The sequence below is a fragment of the Sphaeramia orbicularis genome, chromosome 15 (assembly GCF_902148855.1).
Source record: "Sphaeramia orbicularis chromosome 15, fSphaOr1.1, whole genome shotgun sequence".
NCBI lineage: Eukaryota > Metazoa > Chordata > Actinopteri > Kurtiformes > Apogonidae > Sphaeramia > Sphaeramia orbicularis.
The window spans coordinates 38235179-38257634 of NC_043971.1; the positions used below are offsets into that span (position 1 = coordinate 38235179).

Genomic DNA, 22456 nt, shown 5'->3' on the forward strand with positions numbered 1-22456 from the left:
CTGATTTGTTTATATACTGATATTGATGATTTATAATGTATTTGTTGATTTGAAATTTTATGATTCGCAAATGTATACATTTTTTTTGTCATATAAACATTTTGACAGTTTTGTGTAACCCTGAAACCCAGGAAAAAAGAATCCAATTGTCAGTCTTTCCTGCCTAATTAATCTGAAGTACTATTAATACCTATGTGTAGTAGGGCTGTGCAATTAATCAAAATTCAATTACGATTTTGATTATTACACGCAACAATTACAAAAATTATGTAATCGAGTAAAAACGATTATTAATTTTGAGTTGTTTAATTCACGCGCACGCAAGCTACCATGAGCTGCTCTGCCCCGCCCCCCTCTAAGCTACAGCTGCCAGCTAGCCGGCAGGTCCACCCCAAGAGGAAAGCTGTACCTAGCGGTCTGGAAAAATAGCAGGAGAATCGCAGCAGAAGTGCTTGGTAAACAAAAAAGGCAAGTCCAATTCAATTGTATGGAATCACTTTGGGTTTGATGAAGAGCAAAAACCCATTACGTGCAAAAAGTGTTTCGTAGTTGTGTCCACACTGACCGGTAACACAACAAACCTTTTTAACCATCTAAAGTTTAACCACCGCCACCTTTATCATAATCTTATGAAAAACTAAAACACATAAAAAAAACTTCGTCCGCAATGCAGTCTTCAGTCTCTGAATCTCTTTACGCTGCAACTCCCGTATTAACCTAACTGAAACCTCACGGCATACCACTGAATTTACTATGTTTCATACTACACTGAACATACTTGAATTTATAATTTGCACTTTACGTGAGTTTTTTTTTTATTGCTCCAGTTCTATGGCAAGTCTAGAGCAGTTTAATTCCAGTGCACTATTTATTTACAAAAGGAAACATACTTGAATTTACAGTACACTTATTTGCATTCAAAGATTTTTTTGTTTCGTACAAAAGTGAACATACTTTGTTTTAATGGTTAAAAGCTTTATTTATATTTAAAGAGTATATCTTACATTGTTTTGCAAGAAAAAAATAGACAACTTTAAGGTTAACAAATAATCGTTTTTAATAATCGTGATTTCAATTATTGCTGAAATAATGGTGATTTTTTTTTTTTTCTATAATCCAGCAGCCCTAATGTGTAGTGTTATAATGCTTTATTTTGTGAGTCTAATAATCTCCTATAATGGAGCTGTGCGCTGATAGCAAATCAAATAAAGCTTTATGAAAAACAAGGCTGATTCTGCTGACATTTTTGTCCATAATTAATTCTAAATAACTGCTTTTGTACTTAAAAGACCTTTTTCCACGATTACAATTTCAGTGATGAGCTCAACAAAACCTCAACAGTAGAAAACTTTGGGAAAACGAGAAAATATTGGGAAATAAAAACATTTGGCAGACAGTTAATTAAAGCAGCAGCTTCTGTATTGCATTAGACATAAATCCCAAACCTAAATGCCACATATTGATATACTATGTATAGTACTGGAAATCATTTTATTAAAATTATGTCATGTATTTCAAACACATTGCCATTGCACAGCCAGACAGCATAATGCACTTTTAGTACCGCCTCGGTGGAAACATACCGTATATGTCACTCTAGTGAATTATGTACTAACCACATCAATACTGTCAAATGGTTTCGCACTTTATGACTCACACCAGTGACCAGTGAGAGATGCATCATTAATATTCCAGTGTGGCTGTCACATTTGAATGGCGCTCAATGACAGTACCATTAGAGTAACTGTTAAATAAAATGAAATATTCCATACATCTACCTGTGTGTGTATTATTTTAGCTTTGCAACCCACCCCTCCTATCTGCATCTCCATCTTATTTTATGTGATGCAATAGGCTTCCTGTAAAAATGCAAATTTCAAGCACTTCACACCATGATGGAGCTGCCGTATATATTTACCTTGCAGCTCTTTCTAATTATTCATCAGTATTCAGTATTGAGGCTGTGAGAATTGTGCAAAGTCTCGAAGAATGGAATGAGAGGATAAACGCTCTGGGCGTGGCCCCTCATAAGCTGCTCTGACTAAGAATGCTGATTTAAAATAAGCTCTCTCTTTCAGACAGTCATGACTCATTTGGTTTGGGAGGAGATTTTAAGTCTTGCTCATTTAATGATAACGGCTCATCCAAAAGACGGCGGACCGGTGCCCAAATCTCACGGAGCTGACGAGGCTTCAAAATGACGATGGTGTGTTCTGGGTGGTAGATCGGATCACAACGGAAGTCGCAGGTTTATTCTTTGCATTGCAATTAAAACAGACTCAGAGAAGTCAAAGATTATCGACTTCCGCTAACAAAGTAACTAAACGTAACATTTTTCAAGTATAATACAACTATTTATATTTTAAACTCAGAAAGTCCTTACATTTCCCTTCATGTAAGGCTGTTTGTCTGTGTTGTCCGTCTGTACTTTTGTATTTGTAGTGCAGATCAGGAGGCAACAACGATAGCTTGGAATAGAAACTAATGTATATTAACCCTTTCATGCATAGTGGTCACTACAGTGGACTGCTATTCCAAGCTATTCTCTTATACAGGGTGGGGAAGCAAAATTTACAATGAACATTTAGTTGTTTTTTCTCAGCAGGCACTACGTCAATTGTTTTGAAACCAAACATATATTGATGTCATAATCATACCTAACACTATTATCCATACCTTTTCAGAAACTTTTGCCCATATGAGTAATCAGGAAAGCAAACGTCAAAGAGTGTGTGATTTGCTGAATGCACTCGTCACACCAAAGGAGATTTCAAAAATAGTTGGAGTGTCCATAAAGACTGTTTAGAATGGAAAGAAGAGAATGACTATGAGCAAAACTATTACGAGAAAGTCTGGAAGATACTATTAAAGAAGAATGGGAGAAGTTGTCACCTGAATATTTGAGGAACACTTGCGCAAGTTTCAGGAAGCGTGTGAAGGCAGTTATTGAGAAAGAAGGAGGACACATAGAATAAAAACATTTTCTATTATGTACATTTTCTTGTGGCAAATAAATTCTCATGACTTTCAATAAACTAATTGGTCATACACTGTCTTTCAATCCCTGCCTCAAAATATTGTACATTTTGCTTCCCCACCCTGTATAGTCATGGATTTTGCTGTTTTAGTTCCAATTTTCTTTCTTTTTTTCTTTTTGCATACTATCTCCATGAAGTGAGTAATAACTAGCATTAGAGTATGTTAAAATGTGAGAAAACACCAGATTAGCGGCATTAAAAATGTTTTTATTTCATAGTTTTCACACAGTTTATCACTTTCTGATATTGTGTTTTAAATGCATGTTTCTTTGCTCCAGAAATTAAAAACAAAGTCCAGCTGAGTTGACATTTTTGTAACTCCATAAAAAATAGGTTCATTAAAAAAAAACAAAAAACAATTACATTGTTTTTTTTTCATGTCTAAAGAGGAATAAAAACATTCAGGAAAAAAAAATTTGACTAAGGTTCTCATAATTCATGCATCAAAGGGTTAAAGTGGAATACCACAGGATGCTACATGCTGGCAAAACCCTTTCACGCATGAATTATGAGAACCATAGTCGAGATTTTTTTCCTGAGTGTTTTTATTCCTCTACGGGCATGAAAAAAACAATGCGACTGAAAATTTTTTTATGTACTTATTTTTCATGGAGTTACAAAAATGTCCACTCAGCTGAACACCAAGCATTTAATTTTTGAAGAAAAAAAAAACCATTTATTTAAAACCCATCATCAGAAAATGAGATACTCTGTGAATACTATGAAATAAAAACATTTTTCATGCAGCTAATCTGATGTTTTGTCACATTTTAACATACTCTAATACTAGTTATTACTATCTTCATGCAGATAATATGCAAAAAGACAGTAATGGTATGAATTGCAGTGTATGGAATGATGCATAAGTATCCACTATGTTGGCTAAAATGCAACTAAAACAACAAAACCCATGAATATACAAGAGAACAGATGTGGAATAACTGTCCACTGTAGTGACCACTATGCATGAAAGGGTTAATTCAAGATTTTTTGGTTTTTTTTGCTTAACTCAAGCAAAAAAAAAAAAAAAAAAAAAAATCTGCCAATGGAACAAATGAAAATGATCTTGGTAAGATTTCTTGAAATAAGATTTTCAAGGTCTACTACCTAAAAATAAGTTCTTATATCTCACTGAAAAGTTACTGTTTAGGTGATTATGTCTTATTTTAAGTGTGATGAGATATTTTGACTAGAAATTAGAAAAACACACTTGGTAAGATTTTGATTTTTTCCAGTGCAACAGTGTTATTTTGGATAGTTTCTCCTCTGATGCTTGATTCCTCAGCTCTATATTCATATTCAAATATCAAAAAATGAAAATGGCAATGGCAAAATACCAAACTCGATGCATCAAAATGGCAGTCCATAACCCAACAAGTTCCACTCGTGAAATCTGTGATGTTCTCACCAATGCCCTTATCCACTGACACACTGCGAAAAATCCACCTACATACATATGACCCCCCCTGTTAAACTTACCATTCATAGAAAACACGCTCCTCTTATTCTCTACAAATACACAGAACCATACATCTTTTCTATACACCAACTGCTGTTCAAAATTGCTAAGGAACTGCAAAACACATGTAACTACAACGTGCTTTGTATATTCTGCAAAAGAAACTAAAAAAAAATAACTTTTCAAAGCAAGAGTGAGCCAACAGGCTTTCTCGTAATCAGAAATGGTGCTGTTCTCTATGTGAATTTGGAAAAGCATTAGGCATTTTCTATCAGTAAAAGCTTTTCTTTTGTGGCAAAACCATACAAGAACACATATTTTTAGGGTCATTCTGCTCTAGGAGTAAATGCTATATGGGTTGTTTGGTTAGTTCTTGAACTGTGGTGAGTGCAGGATCCAGGATCAGTGCATTTAAGAAATGTTGTTTTGGTGGAACATGTGCTCATGAGAAAGAATGTTGCAGTATTAAATTACAAAAGAAAGTGACACAGAAAAGGAATGGTGTCTTTGTGGAAACATGACATTTTCAGTGTGTAGTCACAGCTCAGGGGTTGTTTTGTTAACGTGTCGAGGAGGACTTTAAAACATTAATGCAAACATAGAAGGAAAGAGAATGACAAACCTGCACTGCACTATGGAAATATTCACTGGTACTGTCAGAGACAAGGTTATCATCGTTAACGAAAATTAACGAAATGACGAAAACTAGAAATGTAAAAACATTTTCGTTAAGTGAAAGAAATAAAAACTATAATTAGAAGAAAAAACTGTATTGTGTGCTTACAAAACTAACTAAAACGGATAAAAATTACGGCTAAAATTCACTTAGTTTTCGTCTTTGTCAACGTCGGATTGATATGAAATCGATTTATTTCCCTCAAGCAATTTTAGCTGCTGGCACCATATGATATTTAACGGTCTGTCGCTTCCGTCACTTGTCGTTTAGAGTCGTCTTCTCGTCTCCACTCTACCTGGAAACATGGAGACTAAAGTTGGGAGAAAGCAGCAGAGTCCTGTCTGGGATTTATTTGTATATGACGGTGAAGAAGATTAAAGATATTAAAAAAAAACTAAAATTTAACTAAAACTAAGCATTTAGAAAATAACGAAAACTAATAAAAATTAGCAAACCTGCTCTAAAAACGAATTAAAACTAAATGAATTTGAGAAAAAAAAGTCAAAACTAAATAAAACTAACCTATAATGAAAAATCCAAAACTATAATAACCTTGGTCAGAGAGCCAGAAAAGTACCATATAAATGACTTTTGTTTTTTCTGACACGATTAAAAAGATCATCTGGTATGTAATCCGCATTTGCTAAAGGAATAGGAATAGGCTTGATCTTGATGTTAACGGATAAAGACCCAACCGTCCACCATCAACCAGAAGCATCTACTGATCTAAACTGTTGATCCACTAATCCGATCAACTCATGTAAATAATTGGTGTTAAATACAGTTTGTTATCTTTTCATGGTCATCAGATATGACCCATTTGGATGTTCAGAGGCTCTTTAGTGAGCATGGAAACACCGTCATCTTCTACAACATTGATTCACCAGTAAAACCTATGGAGTTGGATCAATGACAGTGGATGGAGGCACTTGGTTTTTGTTCAGTTATTGATATCTTTGCTGAAATAGTCACTTTTTTGTTAGTTTTCTTTGTTTTTGATATAGTAACCCTCCATTTTAATCTGAGCTTGAATGAACATCTACATGATCAGTGAATTAAATATAGGAAAATACATGACTTTCACTGAAAAAAATGAGGATAACATTATAACAATCACTTAAGAAAGGTTAAAGAGAAAAAAAAATCATTTGGGAAGGGCCACAAAAGCAGCACTGGGTCTTTATGGGTACTACTCCTATGTTTTATTTGTGTAACATATTTTTTAAGTATCTGTTTTTCAGTCCCATATTAAAAAAAACTGGTTCTACTAACAGGCTAAAATATTCATAATGTGCCGTTTCTTTAAGGCACAGGTGTCAAACATGCAACACGGGGGCCAAATCCGGCCCACCATAGGGTCCAGTCCGGCCCTCGGGATGAAGTTGTGAAATGTAAAAATTACACTAAGATATTAACAATCATTTTAGTTCAGGTTCCACATTCAGACCAATTCAATCTCAAGTGGGTCAAACCAGTAAAATACTATCATAATAATCTATAAATATTCACAAATCCAAATATCTCTCTTTGTAAATGTAAATATTTTCATGTATTTACACTAAAACAAAGTATAATTTCACAAAAATTGTGAATAACCTGAACAAATATGAACAACCTGAAATATTTTAAGAAAAGTAAGTACAATTTGAACAATATTCTGCCTGATATTAAATGTTTTGTGTATTTGTAGTGATCTGTAAGTTATAATGTACATGTGTCAATGATAAACTGAAGCATAATATTGTTAAAATTACACTTATTTTTTTTCAGTTTGTTCATGTTATTCACATGGTTTGAAAGGGTAGTTTGTAGATGTAAACATTTTCATTGTTTAAAATTGACTTTTTTCACTCTAAAACATAGACAAAATTTTGGAGTTGACATTATTTATATATTATTATGTTATTATTTTACTGGTCCGGCCCACTTCAGATCAAATTTAACTGAATGTGCCCCTGAACTGAAATGAGTTTGACACCCCTGCTTTAAGGGGTTTCAGATTGGAACATTTAATAGTTTGTGTTTCATTTTTGTTTTCTGTCTAAAAACTGGGAAAAAAAAAGAAGACAAGCTTAATTACATTAAAGAGGAACAATGTGAAGACTGATCTCTGACAGATGCCCATTTAGCTTTTGCTCCATAAGTGATAGTCGTAAAGTTGTAAAACGCCGGCTTATAGAGCCCGTTTATTTCCCCTCTTTCAAATCCTCACTGCGGCGCCTTAAAAAGACAATTATCACCTGCGACGATGAATCTCTTTAAGTGACAATTTGGGGAAAATGGTATTTACAGTTAAGCCCTCGGCGGCATCCATATTCCTGTCAGAGAACAGAGGGATTGAAGTTTTTAATTAATCTTAACACCAGCTTCCCTGAGGATACGCACACACACACACACACACACACACACACACACACACACACACACACACATGCACCCATGCGGGCACAAAAGCACACAATGCAGACACTGGCAACAACATTTAGGTGTGACAGTAAGACAGAGGCACAACGACATATCAACCTTTGCGTAAACGTCTCACGGAGACACTTTGTCAAAATAGAAGTGTCTGAAGCGTCTCGTGCAGTCACAGAGCTGCGCTACACATTTCCATTTCCATCATCCTAAACGCTGGCTGCCATTCGCTGCTTAAACATAAGCGACTTGCCGTGTGAGATAATCTGTACAATTTGACACAACGGCATCGTCTCGAACATGTTGGCACAACTTTAAAAGCTGCATGATGGAATCGTAACTAATGAAAACATGACAGATGAAGGCAGGGGGCTGGTGCGTGATGACCCGTGAATTTCACACAAGTCACAATCCAGCCTGATTCAACCTCGCAGCTCTATTGATGTAATCATCCCTTTAGCCAGACTTGCAGCAGAGTATGTATTTACCTCCGTGTCGCATTTGAGTGTTATTTTCCTCGGTCAGTTGCGTATCTATACGTGCTGCCTCCCCCACAAACGCGTGATTTGTCAGTGAATATTAACACTGGGTTAAAAAAAACTGTTTTTTGCAAGTTGTCTAGGTTTTTTCAACTGAATTACGACCATTTTGTACTGCTAAATCCAAAAATGACATCTGTTTGTCTCAATCAGGTTAGGTTATTTTGCTAATTTGATTTTGAAAAATTTGATCTTTGATCTAAGTCGTTAGTAAGTTGGATACAAATTTGTTGAAGACTGTAGTGTACATATTGTTTGTAGATGTCATTTGATTTTTTTTTTTTTATATATGTAAGGGTAGAGACTGCGATCTGGTAGGATCGGCGATTCTACCAGTAGAAACTCCGATCAGAGTCTCTACTGGTAGAAACTCCGATCCTGCCAGTAGAAGGGTTAGGGTTAGGGGTTAGGGGTTAGGGGTTAGGGTTCGGATCGGAGTTTCTACCAGTAGAGACTCTGATCGGAGTTTCTACTGGTAGAATCGCCGATCCTACCAGATCGCAGTCTCTACCCTGACATATACATACAGGATGGGGAAGCAAAATTTACAATATTTTGAGGCAGGGATTGAAAGACAGTGTATGACCAATTAGTTTGTTGAAAGTCATGAGAATTTATTTGCCACAAGAAAATTTACATAATAGAAAATGTTTTTATTCTATGTGTCCTCCTTCTTTCTCAATAACTGCCTTCACACGCTTCCTGAAACTTGTGCAAGTGTTCCTCAAATATTCGGGTGACAACTTCTCCCATTCGTCTTGAATAGTATCTTCCAGACTTTCTCGTAATAGTTTTGCTCATAGTCATTCTCTTCTTTCCATTATAAACTGTCTTTATGGACACTCCAACTATTTTGGAAATCTCCTTTGGTGTGACGAGTGCATTCAGCAAATCACACACTCTTTGACGTTTGCTTTCCTGATTACTCATACGGGCAAAAGTTTCTGAAAAAGTATGGATAATAGTGTTAGGTATGATTATGACATCAATATATGTTTGGTTTCAAAACAATTGACGTAGTGCCTGCTGAGAAAGAACAACTAAATGTTCATTGTAAATTTTGCTTCCCCACCCTGTATATATTTTTATATGTACTTTTATACTGTTGTTATTGTTATTTCTATATAGATATTTTTATATATCCCTTTACTTATATAAATTTTGTGGTTGTTGGTTTAGCTGGTTCTGGAATAAACGATGAGTTGTTTATCTTTTTCACATTTTTCCTTTATTTTTGCCTATTAGAATAATCATTTAATCAAATCGAATCAAAGAAAACAATCAATAGTGTGAAAGATTACAAAAATAACACTGGGTTGCAAAAAAATGTTTTTTGCAAGTTGTCTAGGTTTTTTCAACTGAAATAGGACCATTTTGCACCGCTAAATCCAAAAATGACATCTGTTTTTCTCAATCAGGTCAAGTTTTTTTGCTAATTTGATTTTGAAAAATTTGATCTTCTCACAAAATTGATTACATTTTTGTGACTTTTTCAGTTGATTTTTTATATAGTTCTATTTTTATATAGTTCTCACCCAAAATAGGTTTTAAGTGAAAAAAAATCATTTTCTAACAGGATTCCTGTTAGGTACAATGGTGTATTCACCGCAAATGCAGCAGAATATGTCAGGCTTATTTTTGCAAGATCTTCTGGTGGAAGCCATTTCATTCACCTGTAATATTAAAAAAAACCATTAATCATAAATTGGCAAAAGTAAAATCTTCCGAACTCGTTTATTGCAAGAAATATGAAAGAATTTTGTATCATATGATGTGAAAATGCCCATAAATGTAAGCAAAAATGTTAAAAAGCCAATATGTAGCATAGTTCAGAAAGTTGACCTGATTGAGCAAAATTAATGTGATTTTTGGATTCAGCACACCAAAATTATCCTAAATCAGCTCAAAAAACTTAAACAATAAATTGGTTGTTGACCAGTGTAATCATGGCATCAGTGTACAACACGCCTGATTCTACTACAACTGAAAAAAAACAAAAAAACAACTAAATTCATTTATAAAGACGCAGCAAAGTAAGTTTTTTTTTCATAAAGTAAGATTTCTCCTGCGCCGTCACAGTTTGCAATAAGCTGTTTTTGGCCATAAAACTAATGTAGCAGTCACAGACATTGACTGCCCTCTAAAATGGAAATTCACAAGCCAAAATGGCACAGTGGGAATATCAAAATATGACATATCCTCACACACACACACACTTCTTCCCATCTCACCGCCCCCCCCCCCCCCCCCCCCCCCATTTCCATCTCCGTCTCTTCTCCAGGGTTTTTCAACAGTGAGCACATCTGCTGTAGAAACTCCTCTGAAGGACATGTCAACCCTCCCTGACACAGCTGACTAAGCAGACGGACAGACGGACGGACAAACCGCCCGTCGGACTGACACCTCACCCTCTCAGATATTCCCAAAGGAAGTCGGAATCCGTACCAGACTTAATCTGATACCGAGTAGGTTTCAGTCAGTCAGTCAGTCAGTCAGCATGTACGGTTCAACTGATGTAAGAAAAGAAGTTACATAACGAGGCTCAGATCTCCATCTCAACCATCTCTGGAGTAAATAAATGGAACACAGTACTGTAAACTTATTAGAAAGCACAAAAAAAAAAAAAAAAAACTCTGAAAAATCATCAAAGATACAGTAGTTCTGAGGATTCTCTGTGAAGCTGCTGAAACTAGAAGCACATTTACTGCACACATTTTTAGATTTTTAATATATGTTTGTATTTACTGTGTTGTTACTTACATGTAAGTGCACTGTCGCTATAGAGACCACCTGTAGTTTCATTGTACAACCTGTCTATTCTATTCTATTCTATTCTATAGGAAATTACCTCTATAAACTTAGATTTATATTTGTCATTAAGATTTGCATCAGAACGAAATTACGACACAATTTCTCAGTGCACAACAGAGACAAATCTAAATATTAAACATAAAAATAGAAAAACTCGAATAAAAGATAAATAAGGATAAATATCTAAATATATTCTAAAATATTGCACAGTTAAAAAAAACAAAAAAACAAAAACGTGAGACACATAGGGACGTGAGATTTTGGTTAAATATAGATAATTAAACTAATAATTTAGAATGAAATGACCACAAAACAAATAGGAGGTGCTTATTTTATCCGACTATTATAAATTTAGAAAATGTCTTAAAATTTTCAGCTGTAAAAAAAATCTGAAATATGAATGTTTATCCGTATGAAATGATAGTTTTCACCCAGACCCGGATGATGTGGCCAATAATGCGATCATGCTACAAGTTTTTATTATCAGTTGATACCAATAAATTTATCAGGACACAAGTTTATAGACTCTTTAGGCTGTTTTTTTTTCCCAATTTGGAATATTTTTTAACAAATCAAACTTACCAAATTCAAATTCTAACTGTAATTTTTTTCATACAATCAAAATAGGCAGAAGCAAAATTAAGTCAAACAACGAATCACTGTGTTAAAGCTTAGGATGTAAACAAAATAACTTCTTAAATTGGACTGTATACACTAACTATATAAACTTGAGGTATTACAATATAAGCTCAGCTTCTTCCTACTCCATTTCAGAGATAAAGTGCTTTTAAAGAGCCACAATGAAATAAATATACATTGTGTGACTTTTGTCCCCTTTTTTTTGGTTAACTTATTGTTAGTTTCTCTTTGCCTTTTGTTCACCTTTATATTTTATTCCTACTTATGCTTAAATAAAGTTTATCAATTATATACCCTATGTATGACTGTATACTTATTTTTCATATTATAATAACAGAATAAGGTGGATGACGTTATATAAAACTCTCTTGCTATAATTTTCATTATTATGTTATCATCCTGCCCTATTGCAGTGAATATAGGAGTCAAGTGTGAATAGTTTAAATAGTAGCAGCAAACAAAAATTAATACAGACTCTATGTAAATATCAGTGTACAGAGCACCCCATGTAAACACTGAACACTTTCAACTTCAAACAAATATAGCTCATAATATTAATATATAAATATAATATAATAAGTAAAAAAAAACAGTCTGCATCAGTGCCATGTAGAAGAACACATAACGTCATCTAACAGGTAAAAAAATTTGTACAAAGCCTCAAAAAAAATGACAGTGAATGGATGAAACCAGCGTTGTGAGATTCGTATCACCAGATCACAGAGTCCCACTGTATGAGGGGGTGATCTACTAAACAAAAACAAAGCAGCTTTTTTTTCTTTCTGTAGTTTTCCACTCATGTTTAAACCAAAGATCAGCACAAATTCAGCTGCAGGTACTTAAATATTTCACTGCGTTTCTCAGGAAAAGACGCATGCATTATCAAACACACAAACAGCGGTATTTTGTTACCCAGTATGGCCCAATTGGGGTGAGCTCTTCTGTTTCTACTGGGATCCTGAAGTTCTGTGGAGGAGGGGCTCCCTCGACCCAGACCGGGCTCTCGGCCCTGGGCGCCCCCCCTGCCCGGGGCTGAGGTGACGGAGCTGCTCCAGGGCTCCCCTCCCTCTGCAAGAGATGCGCTGTATTGAGGACCGCTAACCAACCAACCAACCAACCAACCAACACCATCAGGGGTCATCGGGGTTCACAAAGGTCACAGGAAGGTCAAGACTTTAAGTGATTTATTTATTTGATTTTTTAATGAAGGGATACTCACAGGTCAAAAGGGGAAAAGGTTAAACAAGAACCGGAAAGAGAGCATTCAGATTGTTCAGTTGGTAGGTGTTTCCCAGGTAAAGGTAAAGGTAAAGGGCAAACAGGAGCAAGGATTCTGATAAGTCCTGAGGGTGATAAGAGGAACACTGGTTCAGCACAGCACAGAAGAGAGTGAGGAAAAGGAACTGCTGTGTGCAACATCACTGAGGGAGTATAGTTCTTTTCTGCAGCAGACAAAGCTCTTTAATTTGGTGTTGGTGTCATATTCCGAAGAAGAAGCTCAACAACTTTTCACATCAGTGATCACTTGCGGTTTCTGTACTTTCTTACAAACTCAGTGTTCAACTAAAACATGTGGGAAAAGCACAATAATAATAAAAAAAAAAATAATAATAACTGCACCAGTGAGAGGAATTAACCCTTTCATGCATAGTGGTCACTACAGTGGACAGCTGTTCAAAGGGGTTCTCTTATATCATGGGTGTCAAACTCGTTTTAGTTCAGGGGCCAAATTCAGCCAAATTTGGTCTGAAGTGGGCCGGACCAGTCAAATAATAACAGAATTCTATAGAAATAATGTCAACTCCAAACTTTCCTTACATGATGAAAAAGTGTACATCTACAAACTGCCCTTTAAAACAATGTGAAGAACATGAACAACCTACAATTTAAGAAAAATCAGTACAATTTAAACAATATTCTGTATCAGTTTATCGTTGATGTTATGTTCATTCCAACTTACAGATCACAGTGGATCTACAAATACACTAAATATTCAGTAACAGGCAGAATATTATTAAAAGTACACTTACATTTCTTCAGACATTTCAAGTTTTTCATATTTGTTCAGAATATTTACGTTTTCTGTGAAATTATAGAGTTTATTTTAGTGTAAATACAGGAAAATTACATGAAAATATTAACATTAACAAAAAGAAAAAATTGGAGTTTTAAGAATTTTTAGGTTATTATCATCATATTTTTCCCGGTCTGTATGTGGAACCTGAACCCCAATTTTCTGTGATCATCTTCAGTGTAATTTTGGCATTTCACAAATTCTTCCTGCGGGCCGGATTGGAACCTTTGGCGGGCCGCATTTGGCCCCCGGGCCGCATGTTTGACACCCCTGTCTTATATACTTACAGATTTTGTTGTTTTAGTTCCATATCAGCCGACACAGTGGACGCTTATGTGTCGTCCCATACACTGTAATTCATACCATTACTGTAAATTTGCTGTTCTAGATAAATCTGATCTGCAGTGACATGTTTGACTGTAAAAAAAAAAAAAAATGCTAATTGTTATTAAACTGTAATTTACAGTTTTGTTTTGTTTTTTTGCATATTATCTATATGCAGGTATTATTAAAATGTAAGAAAAACATCAAATTAGCAGCATTAAAAATGTTTTTACCACATAGTATATCAGTAAATACATGTTTCTTTGCTTCTAAAATGAAATGCATGATGTCCAGCTGAGTGGACATTTTTGTAATTCCATGAAAAATAGATTCATTAAAACAAAATTCGATCACATTGTTGTTGTTTTTTTTTTTCATGCCTATAGAGCGCAGGTGTCAAACATGCGGCCCGGGGGCCAAAACCGGCCCACCAAAGGTTGCATTCCGGCCCACGGGATGAAAGTGCAAAAATGAACCTGAACAGTCAAGGTTGTTAAAAACATTTTGTTTCACGTTCCACATACAGACCAATGTGATCTCCAGTAAAAAATAACAACACAATAACCCATAAATAATGACAACTACAGATTTTCTTTGTGAAAAATTATGTGGAAAAATTTAAGTGAAAAAATAACATTACACTGTGAAAATATTTACATTTACAAAATTATTCTTTCACAATAAAATGCAAATAAATACATAAGTAAAAAAAAATTTAAAAAGATGAACAACCTGAAATGTGCAATTTGAATAATATTCTGCCTGTTACTAAACGTTTGCGCATTTATAGATCCACTGCGATCTGTAGTTGTGTTAATAAAAGACGTAATACTGTAGAAATTGTTCAAATTTTAGTTCCAAACTCCAAAATTTTAACAATATTCTGCCTATTACCAAATGTTTATGTAACATTGTGTGTAATGTACATGTATAAATAATAAATTGAGGCATAATATTGTTAAAAATGCACTAATTTTTCTAATGAAATTTCTGTTTTTTCAGGCTACTCACATCTTTTTTGTGAAATGTAAATATTTTCATAATTTAATTGGGTTTTTTTTGTACTAAAACAAAAAGAAAAACTTGGATTCGTCATTATTTATAGGTTATTAAGTCATTATTTTACTGGTCTGGCCCGCTTGAGATCAAATTGTGCTAAATGTGGCCCCTGAACCAAAATGAGTTTGACACCCCTGCTGTAATTCATACCATTACTGTAAATTTGCTGTTCTAGATAAATCTGATCTGCAGTAACATGTTTGACAAAAAAAAAAAAAAAAAAATGCTAATTGTTATTAAACTGTAATTAACAGTTTTGTTTTGTTTTGTTTTGTTTTTTTTGCATATTATCTATATGCAGGTATTGTTAAAATGTAAGTAAACATCAAATTAGCAGCATTAAAAATGTTTTTACCTCATAGTATATCAGTAAATACATGTTTCTTTGCTTCTAAAATGAAATGCATGATGTCCAGCTGAGTGGACATTTTTGTAATTGCATGAAAAATAGGTTCATTAAAAAAAAATTCGATCACATTGTTTTTTTGTTTTTTTTCATGCCTATAGAGCGCAGGTGTCAAACATGCGGCCCGGGGGCCAAAACCGGCCCGCCAAAGGTTGCATTCCGGCCCACGGGATGAAAGTGCAAAAATGAACCTGAACAGTCAAGGTTGTTAAAAACATTTTGTTTCACGTTCCACATACAGACCAATGTGATCTCCAGTAAAAAATAACAACACAATAACCCATAAATAATGACAACTACAGATTTTCTTTGTGAAAAATTATGTGCAAAAATTTAAGTGAAAAAATAACATTAGACTGTGAAAATATTTACATTTACAAAACTATTGTTTCACAATAAAATGCAAATAAATACATAAAAAAAAAAAAAAATTAAAAAGATGAACAACCTGAAATGTGCATTTTGAACAATATTCTGCCTGTTACTAAATGTTTTGCGCATTCATAGATCCACTGCGATCTGTAGTTGTGTTAATAAAAGACGTAATATTGTAGAAATTGTTCAAATTTTAGTTCCAAACTCCAAAATTTTAACAATATTCTGCCTGTTACCAAATGTTTATGTAACATTGTGTGTAATGTACATGTATAAATAATAAATCGAGGCATAATATTGTTAAAATTGCACTAATTTTTCTAATGAAATTTCTGTTTTTTCAGGCTACTCACATCTTTTTTGTAAAATGTAAATATTTTCATAATTTAATTGGGGGTTTTTTGTACTAAAACAAAAAGAAAAACTTGGATTCGTCATTATTTACAGGGTTATTAAGTCATTATTTTACTGGTCTGGCCCGCTTGAGATCAAATTGTGCTAAATGTGGCCCCTGAACCAAAATGAGTTTGACACCCCTGCTGTAATTCATACCATTACTGTAAATTTGCTGTTCTAGATAAATCTGATCTGCAGTAACATGTTTGACAAAAAAAAAAAATGCTAATTGTTATTAAACTGTAATTAACAGTTTTGTTTTGTTTTGTTTTGTTTTTTTGCATATTATCTATATGCAGGTATTGTTAAAATGTAAGAAAACATCAAATTAGCAGCATTAAAAATGTTTTTACCTCATAGTATATCAGTAAATACATGTTTCTTTGCTTCTAAAATGAAATGCATGATGTCCAGCTGAGTGGACATTTTTGTAATTGCATGAAAAATAGGTTCATTAAAAAAAAATTCGATCACATTGTTTTTTTGTTTTTTTTCATGCCTATAGAGCGCAGGTGTCAAACATGCGGCCCGGGGGCCAAAACCGGCCCGCCAAAGGTTGCATTCCGGCCCACGGGATGAAAGTGCAAAAATGAACCTGAACAGTCAAGGTTGTTAAAAACATTTTGTTTCACGTTCCACATACAGACCAATGTGATCTCCAGTAAAAAATAACAACACAATAACCCATAAATAATGACAACTACAGATTTTCTTTGTGAAAAATTATGTGCAAAAATTTAAGTGAAAAAATAACATTAGACTGTGAAAATATTTACATTTACAAAACTATTGTTTCACAATAAAATGCAAATAAATACATAAAAAAAAAAAAAAATTAAAAAGATGAACAACCTGAAATGTGCATTTTGAACAATATTCTGCCTGTTACTAAATGTTTTGCGCATTCATAGATCCACTGCGATCTGTAGTTGTGTTAATAAAAGACGTAATATTGTAGAAATTGTTCAAATTTTAGTTCCAAACTCCAAAATTTTAACAATATTCTGCCTGTTACCAAATGTTTATGTAACATTGTGTGTAATGTACATGTATAAATAATAAATCGAGGCATAATATTGTTAAAATTGCACTAATTTTTCTAATGAAATTTCTGTTTTTTCAGGCTACTCACATCTTTTTTATAAAATGTAAATATTTTCATAATTTAATTGGCGGTTTTTTGTACTAAAACAAAAAGAAAAACTTGGATTCGTCATTATTTACAGGGTTATTAAGTCATTATTTTACTGGTCTGGCCCGCTTGAGATCAAATTGTGCTAAATGTGGCCCCTGAACCAAAATGAGTTTGACACCCCTGCTGTAATTCATACCATTACTGTAAATTTGCTGTTCTAGATAAATCTGATCTGCAGTAACATGTTTGACAAAAAAAAAAAAAAAAAAAAAATGCTAATTGTTATTAAACTGTAATTAACAGTTTTGTTTTGTTTTGTTTTGTTTTTTTGCATATTATCTATATGCAGGTATTGTTAAAATGTAAGAAAACATCAAATTAGCAGCATTAAAAATGTTTTTACCTCATAGTATATCAGTAAATACATGTTTCTTTGCTTCTAAAATGAAATGCATGATGTCCAGCTGAGTGGACATTTTTGTAATTGCATGAAAAATAGGTTCATTAAAAAAAAATTCGATCACATTGTTGTTGTTTTTTTTCATGCCTATAGAGCGCAGGTGTCAAACATGCGGCCCGGGGGCCAAAACCGGCCCGCCAAAGGTTGCATTCCGGCCCACGGGATGAAAGTGCAAAAATGAACCTGAACAGTCAAGGTTGTTAAAAACATTTTGTTTCACGTTCCACATACAGACCAATGTGATCTCCAGTAAAAAATAACAACACAATAACCCATAAATAATGACAACTACAGATTTTCTTTGTGAAAAATTATGTGCAAAAATTTAAGTGAAAAAATAACATTACACTGTGAAAATATTTACATTTACAAAACTATTCTTTCACAATAAAATGCAAATAAATACATAAAAAAAAAAAAATTAAAAAGATGAACAACCTGAAATGTGCAATTTGAACAATATTCTGCCTGTTACTAAATGTTTTGCGCATTCATAGATCCACTGCGATCTGTAGTTGTGTTAATAAAAGACGTAATATTGTAGAAATTGTTCAAATTTTAGTTCCAAACTCCAAAATTTTAACAATATTCTGCCTGTTACCAAATGTTTATGTAACATTGTGTGTAATGTACATGTATAAATAATAAATCGAGGCATAATATTGTTAAAATTGCACTAATTTTTCTAATGAAATTTCTGTTTTTTTCAGGCTACTCACATCTTTTTTGTAAAATGTAAATATTTTCATAATTTAATTGGGTTTTTTTTGTACTAAAACAAAAAGAAAAACTTGGATTCGTCATTATTTATAGGTTATTAAGTCATTATTTTACTGGTCTGGCCCGCTTGAGATCAAATTGTGCTAAATGTGGCCCCTGAACCAAAATGAGTTTGACACCCCTGCTGTAATTCATACCATTACTGTAAATTTGCTGTTCTAGATAAATCTGATCTGCAGTAACATGTTTGACTGTAAAAAAAAATATGCTAATTGTTATTAAACTGTAATTAACAGTTTTGTTTTGTTTTTTCTTTTTGCATATTATCTATATGCAGGTATTGTTAAAATGTAAGAAAACAACAGATTAGAAGCATAAAAAATGTTTTTACCTCATAGTATATCAGTAAATACATGTTTCTTTGCTTCTAAAATGAAATGCATGATGTCCAGCTGAGTGGACATTTTTGTAATTCCATGAAAAATAGATTCATTAAAAAAAAATTCGATCACATTTGCTTTTTTTTTTCATGCCTATAGAGGAATACAGGGTGGGGAAGCAAAATTTACAATATTTTGAAGCAGGGATTGAAAGACAGTGTATGACCAATTAGTTTATTGAAAGTCATGAGAATTTATTTGCCACAAGAAAATTTACATAATAGAAAATGTTTTTATTCTATGTGTCCTCCTTCTTTCTCAATAACTGCCTTCACACGCTTCCTGAAACTTGCGCAAGTGTTCCTCAAATATTCGGGTGACAACTTCTCCCATTCTTCTTTAATAGTATCTTTAAGAAAGTTGACATTGCTGTGTGATGTTCTATTGGTAGCATGTTCTAAAACGCCCCAAATAGCAAAATCCAGAGGGTTTAGATCTGGGCTAGAAGGAGGCCATAAACATGATTCCCAAAAATTGCTAAAGTTGGATTTGTTGCTGTTGTCAACAAGTGTTTTGGTGTTCTTGTGTAAGATTTTAACTTCAAATCATATTTTACTGCATTTCTAACGGTCTTGTTGTCTACCTTAAGTTGAATTGCCATTTTTCTCATGGATTTGGTTGGATCCTTTAGGATTTTGGATTTGAGAGCTTTAATAAAAGCTTCGGTACGTTTTTTGTTGCTTCCTCCACTTCCAGACTTTCTCCTAATAGTTTTGCTCATAGTCATTCTCTTCTTTCCATTATAAACAGTCTTTATGGACACTCCAACTATTTTTGAAATCTCCTTTGGTGTGACGAGTGCATTCAGCAAATCACACACTCTTTGACGTTTGCTTTCCTGATTACTCATATGGGCAAAAGTTTCTGAAAAGGTATGGATAATAGTGTTAGGTATGATTATGACATCAATATATGTTTGGTTTCAAAACAACTGACGTAGTGCCTGCTGAGAAAAAACAACTAAATGTTCATTGTAAATTTTGCTTCCCCACCCTGTAAAAACACTCAAGAAAAAAATCTTGACTGAGGTTCTCATAATTCGTGCACGAAAGGGTTAAAGGAGCGTTTATGAATATTACCATTGACATGTTGCACAATCGCTTCGGTGAAAGATTGCTGTTTAGCCCGGTATGAGCGCTCGTACAACCAGATCGATCCGACAGTCACGCTAGCCTCACACAGAACGAGCCCAGAATAGAAGCATATCCGAAGCCGCCTGGCAAATTGGGGGCACGCAGTTATAGATTTTTAGTTAGAAGGACGGGTGTGGATGAAACAAATGCAAATTTATGTATCAATGCCCTCATTTAACATTTCTGAGAGCAAAGACTGGCACAGAGCAAGGGCTCAGCTGGATACTGTTTGACTGTGTATGTGTGTTTTTTGGATGCCAGCGGGTGCATGTATGTGTTCTTGGTTCTTGGTCCTCTGTGTGTGTGTGTGTGTGTGTGTGTTGTGTCTGTTTAAGAGTGTGTTTGCTTTTCAGGGATGCTGCTGTTCTGTGATCAAAAGGAACAAGCACAAAGGGAGAGGGGAAAGAAAGCGGGTGAAGCGATTATTCTCCAGGGAGAAGTGTTTGTTTGTTAGAAGATGCTGCTTTAATCAGACACTCCATGGCTGTAGACAAACATGATCACAGAAGACAAAGTGTTAATTCCGATCGACCGGCAGACTCTCACAACACACTAAGCAGGGAGAGACAATGTATACTGGTGTACTTTTACAAAGGAAGACAGTTCGGTGCGATTTACAACAGGGGCGTGTGGAATGTAAGCACAAAGAGGTCCTCGGAGAACAGGTTCTCCGAAACGACCGTACAAACTTAGCGGTGTCTAAAGCAGGGGTGTCAAAGTCACTTTAGTTCAGGGGCCATATTCAGCTAAATTTGATCTGAAGTGTGCCAGACCAAAAAAAAATAATAACATAATAACCTATAAATAATGACAACTGTAAATTTTAGTCTTTGTTTTAGTGTAAAAAAACAACATTAAATTATGAAAATACTTACTTTTCTAAACTATCAAAAAAAAAAAAAAAACAAAAAAACCTGAAAAAACTGACATTTAAATATAAAAAAAAAACCTTAAAAAAAAAAAAAAAATTGTGCAATTTTAACAATATTTTTCCTCAACTTATCATATTTTTCCTCAACTGACATTTAAATATAAAAAAAAAACCTTAAAAAAAAATTTGTGCAATTTTAACAATATTTTTCCTCAAGTTATCATTTCTACATGTGCATTATGGATCAGATCTACAAAGACACTAAACACTGAGGAACAGGCAGAAAAAAATGTTAAAATTTTCTTCAGTCATTTCAGGTTGTTTATATTTGTTCAGTTTATTCATATTTTAGTGTTACAGGATAGTTTATAAATGTAAATATTTTCATAATTCAATGTTATTTTTTGCACTATAATAAAACAAAAAAAAGTTGTTAATTGTAGATTTTTTTGGCTTAATTCAAGATTTTTTTTACTTAATTGAAGATTTTTTTTTTTTTTTTTTCTTTTTGGCTTAATTCAAGATTTTTTTTTACGAAATTTGAGATTTTTTTTTTGGCTTAATTGAAGATTTTTTTTTACTTAGTTGAAGATTTTTTTTTTGGCTTAATTGAAGATTTTTTTTACTTAACTGAAGATTTTTTTGGCTTAATTCAAGAGTTTTTGCTAAATTTTTGATTTTTTTTTTTTTTTTGCTTAATTGAAGATTTTTTAAAATTAATTGAATTTTTTTTTTTTTTTGCTTAATTGAAGATTTTTTTTTTTTTTTTTTTTGGCTTATTTCAAGATTTTTTTTTTTTTTACTTAATTGAAGATTTTTTTTTTTGGCTTAATTCAGGATTTTTTTTTTCTACTTAATTGAAGATTTATTTATTTATTTATTGGCTTTATTCAAGGTTTTTTTTTTTTTTTTTTTTTACTTAATTGAAGATTTTTTTTTTTTTTTTTTTTTTTGCTTAATTCAAGATTTTTTTTGTACTTTACTAAAGATTTTTTTTTTTTTTTTTTGGCTTAATTCAAGAGTTTTTGCTAAATTTGAGATTTTTTTCTTTTTTTTGCTTAATTCAAGATTTTTTCCTTAATTCAAGATAAAAAAAAAAAAATAAATAAAGTTAAAATACACAAAAATGGTTGCATTTACAGACTGGCCTTTTACAAAAATATCTGAAATGTGGAATTTTAACAATATTCTGCCTGTTACTAAATATTTTGTGTATTTATAGATCCACTGTGATCTGTAAATTGTGATGCACATGTATAAATGATAATCTAACCTGTAATATTGTTAAAAATCCACTTATTTTTCATAAGAATTTTCAGGTTGTTCATATTTGTTCGTGTTATGTTCAAGTACAGTTCATAGATGTAAACATTTTCATTACAGAATTTTACTTTTTTCCACTCAAAAACATACAGAAAACTTTGGAGTTGACATTATTTATAAGTTTTTATCCTATTGTTTGTATTATTTTACTGGTCTGGCCCAG

General features: G+C 33.3%; 1 protein-coding gene across 2 annotated transcripts in view; it reads right to left on the reverse strand.

The window, feature by feature from the left end:
- The window catches only part of gfra1a (gdnf family receptor alpha 1a), a 334792-nt gene that overhangs the window by 270673 nt on the left and 41663 nt on the right, over nucleotides 1-22456 (reverse strand). Inside the window, exon 4 of one of the 2 annotated variants that reach the window (XM_030156163.1) lies at nucleotides 12490-12645. The exons of the other annotated variant lie outside the window; for it this stretch is intronic. Coding sequence (XP_030012023.1) covers nucleotides 12490-12645 — 156 coding nt within the window. The remainder of the gene's footprint in view (nucleotides 1-12489; nucleotides 12646-22456) is intronic. 2 annotated transcript variants of the gene reach the window in all.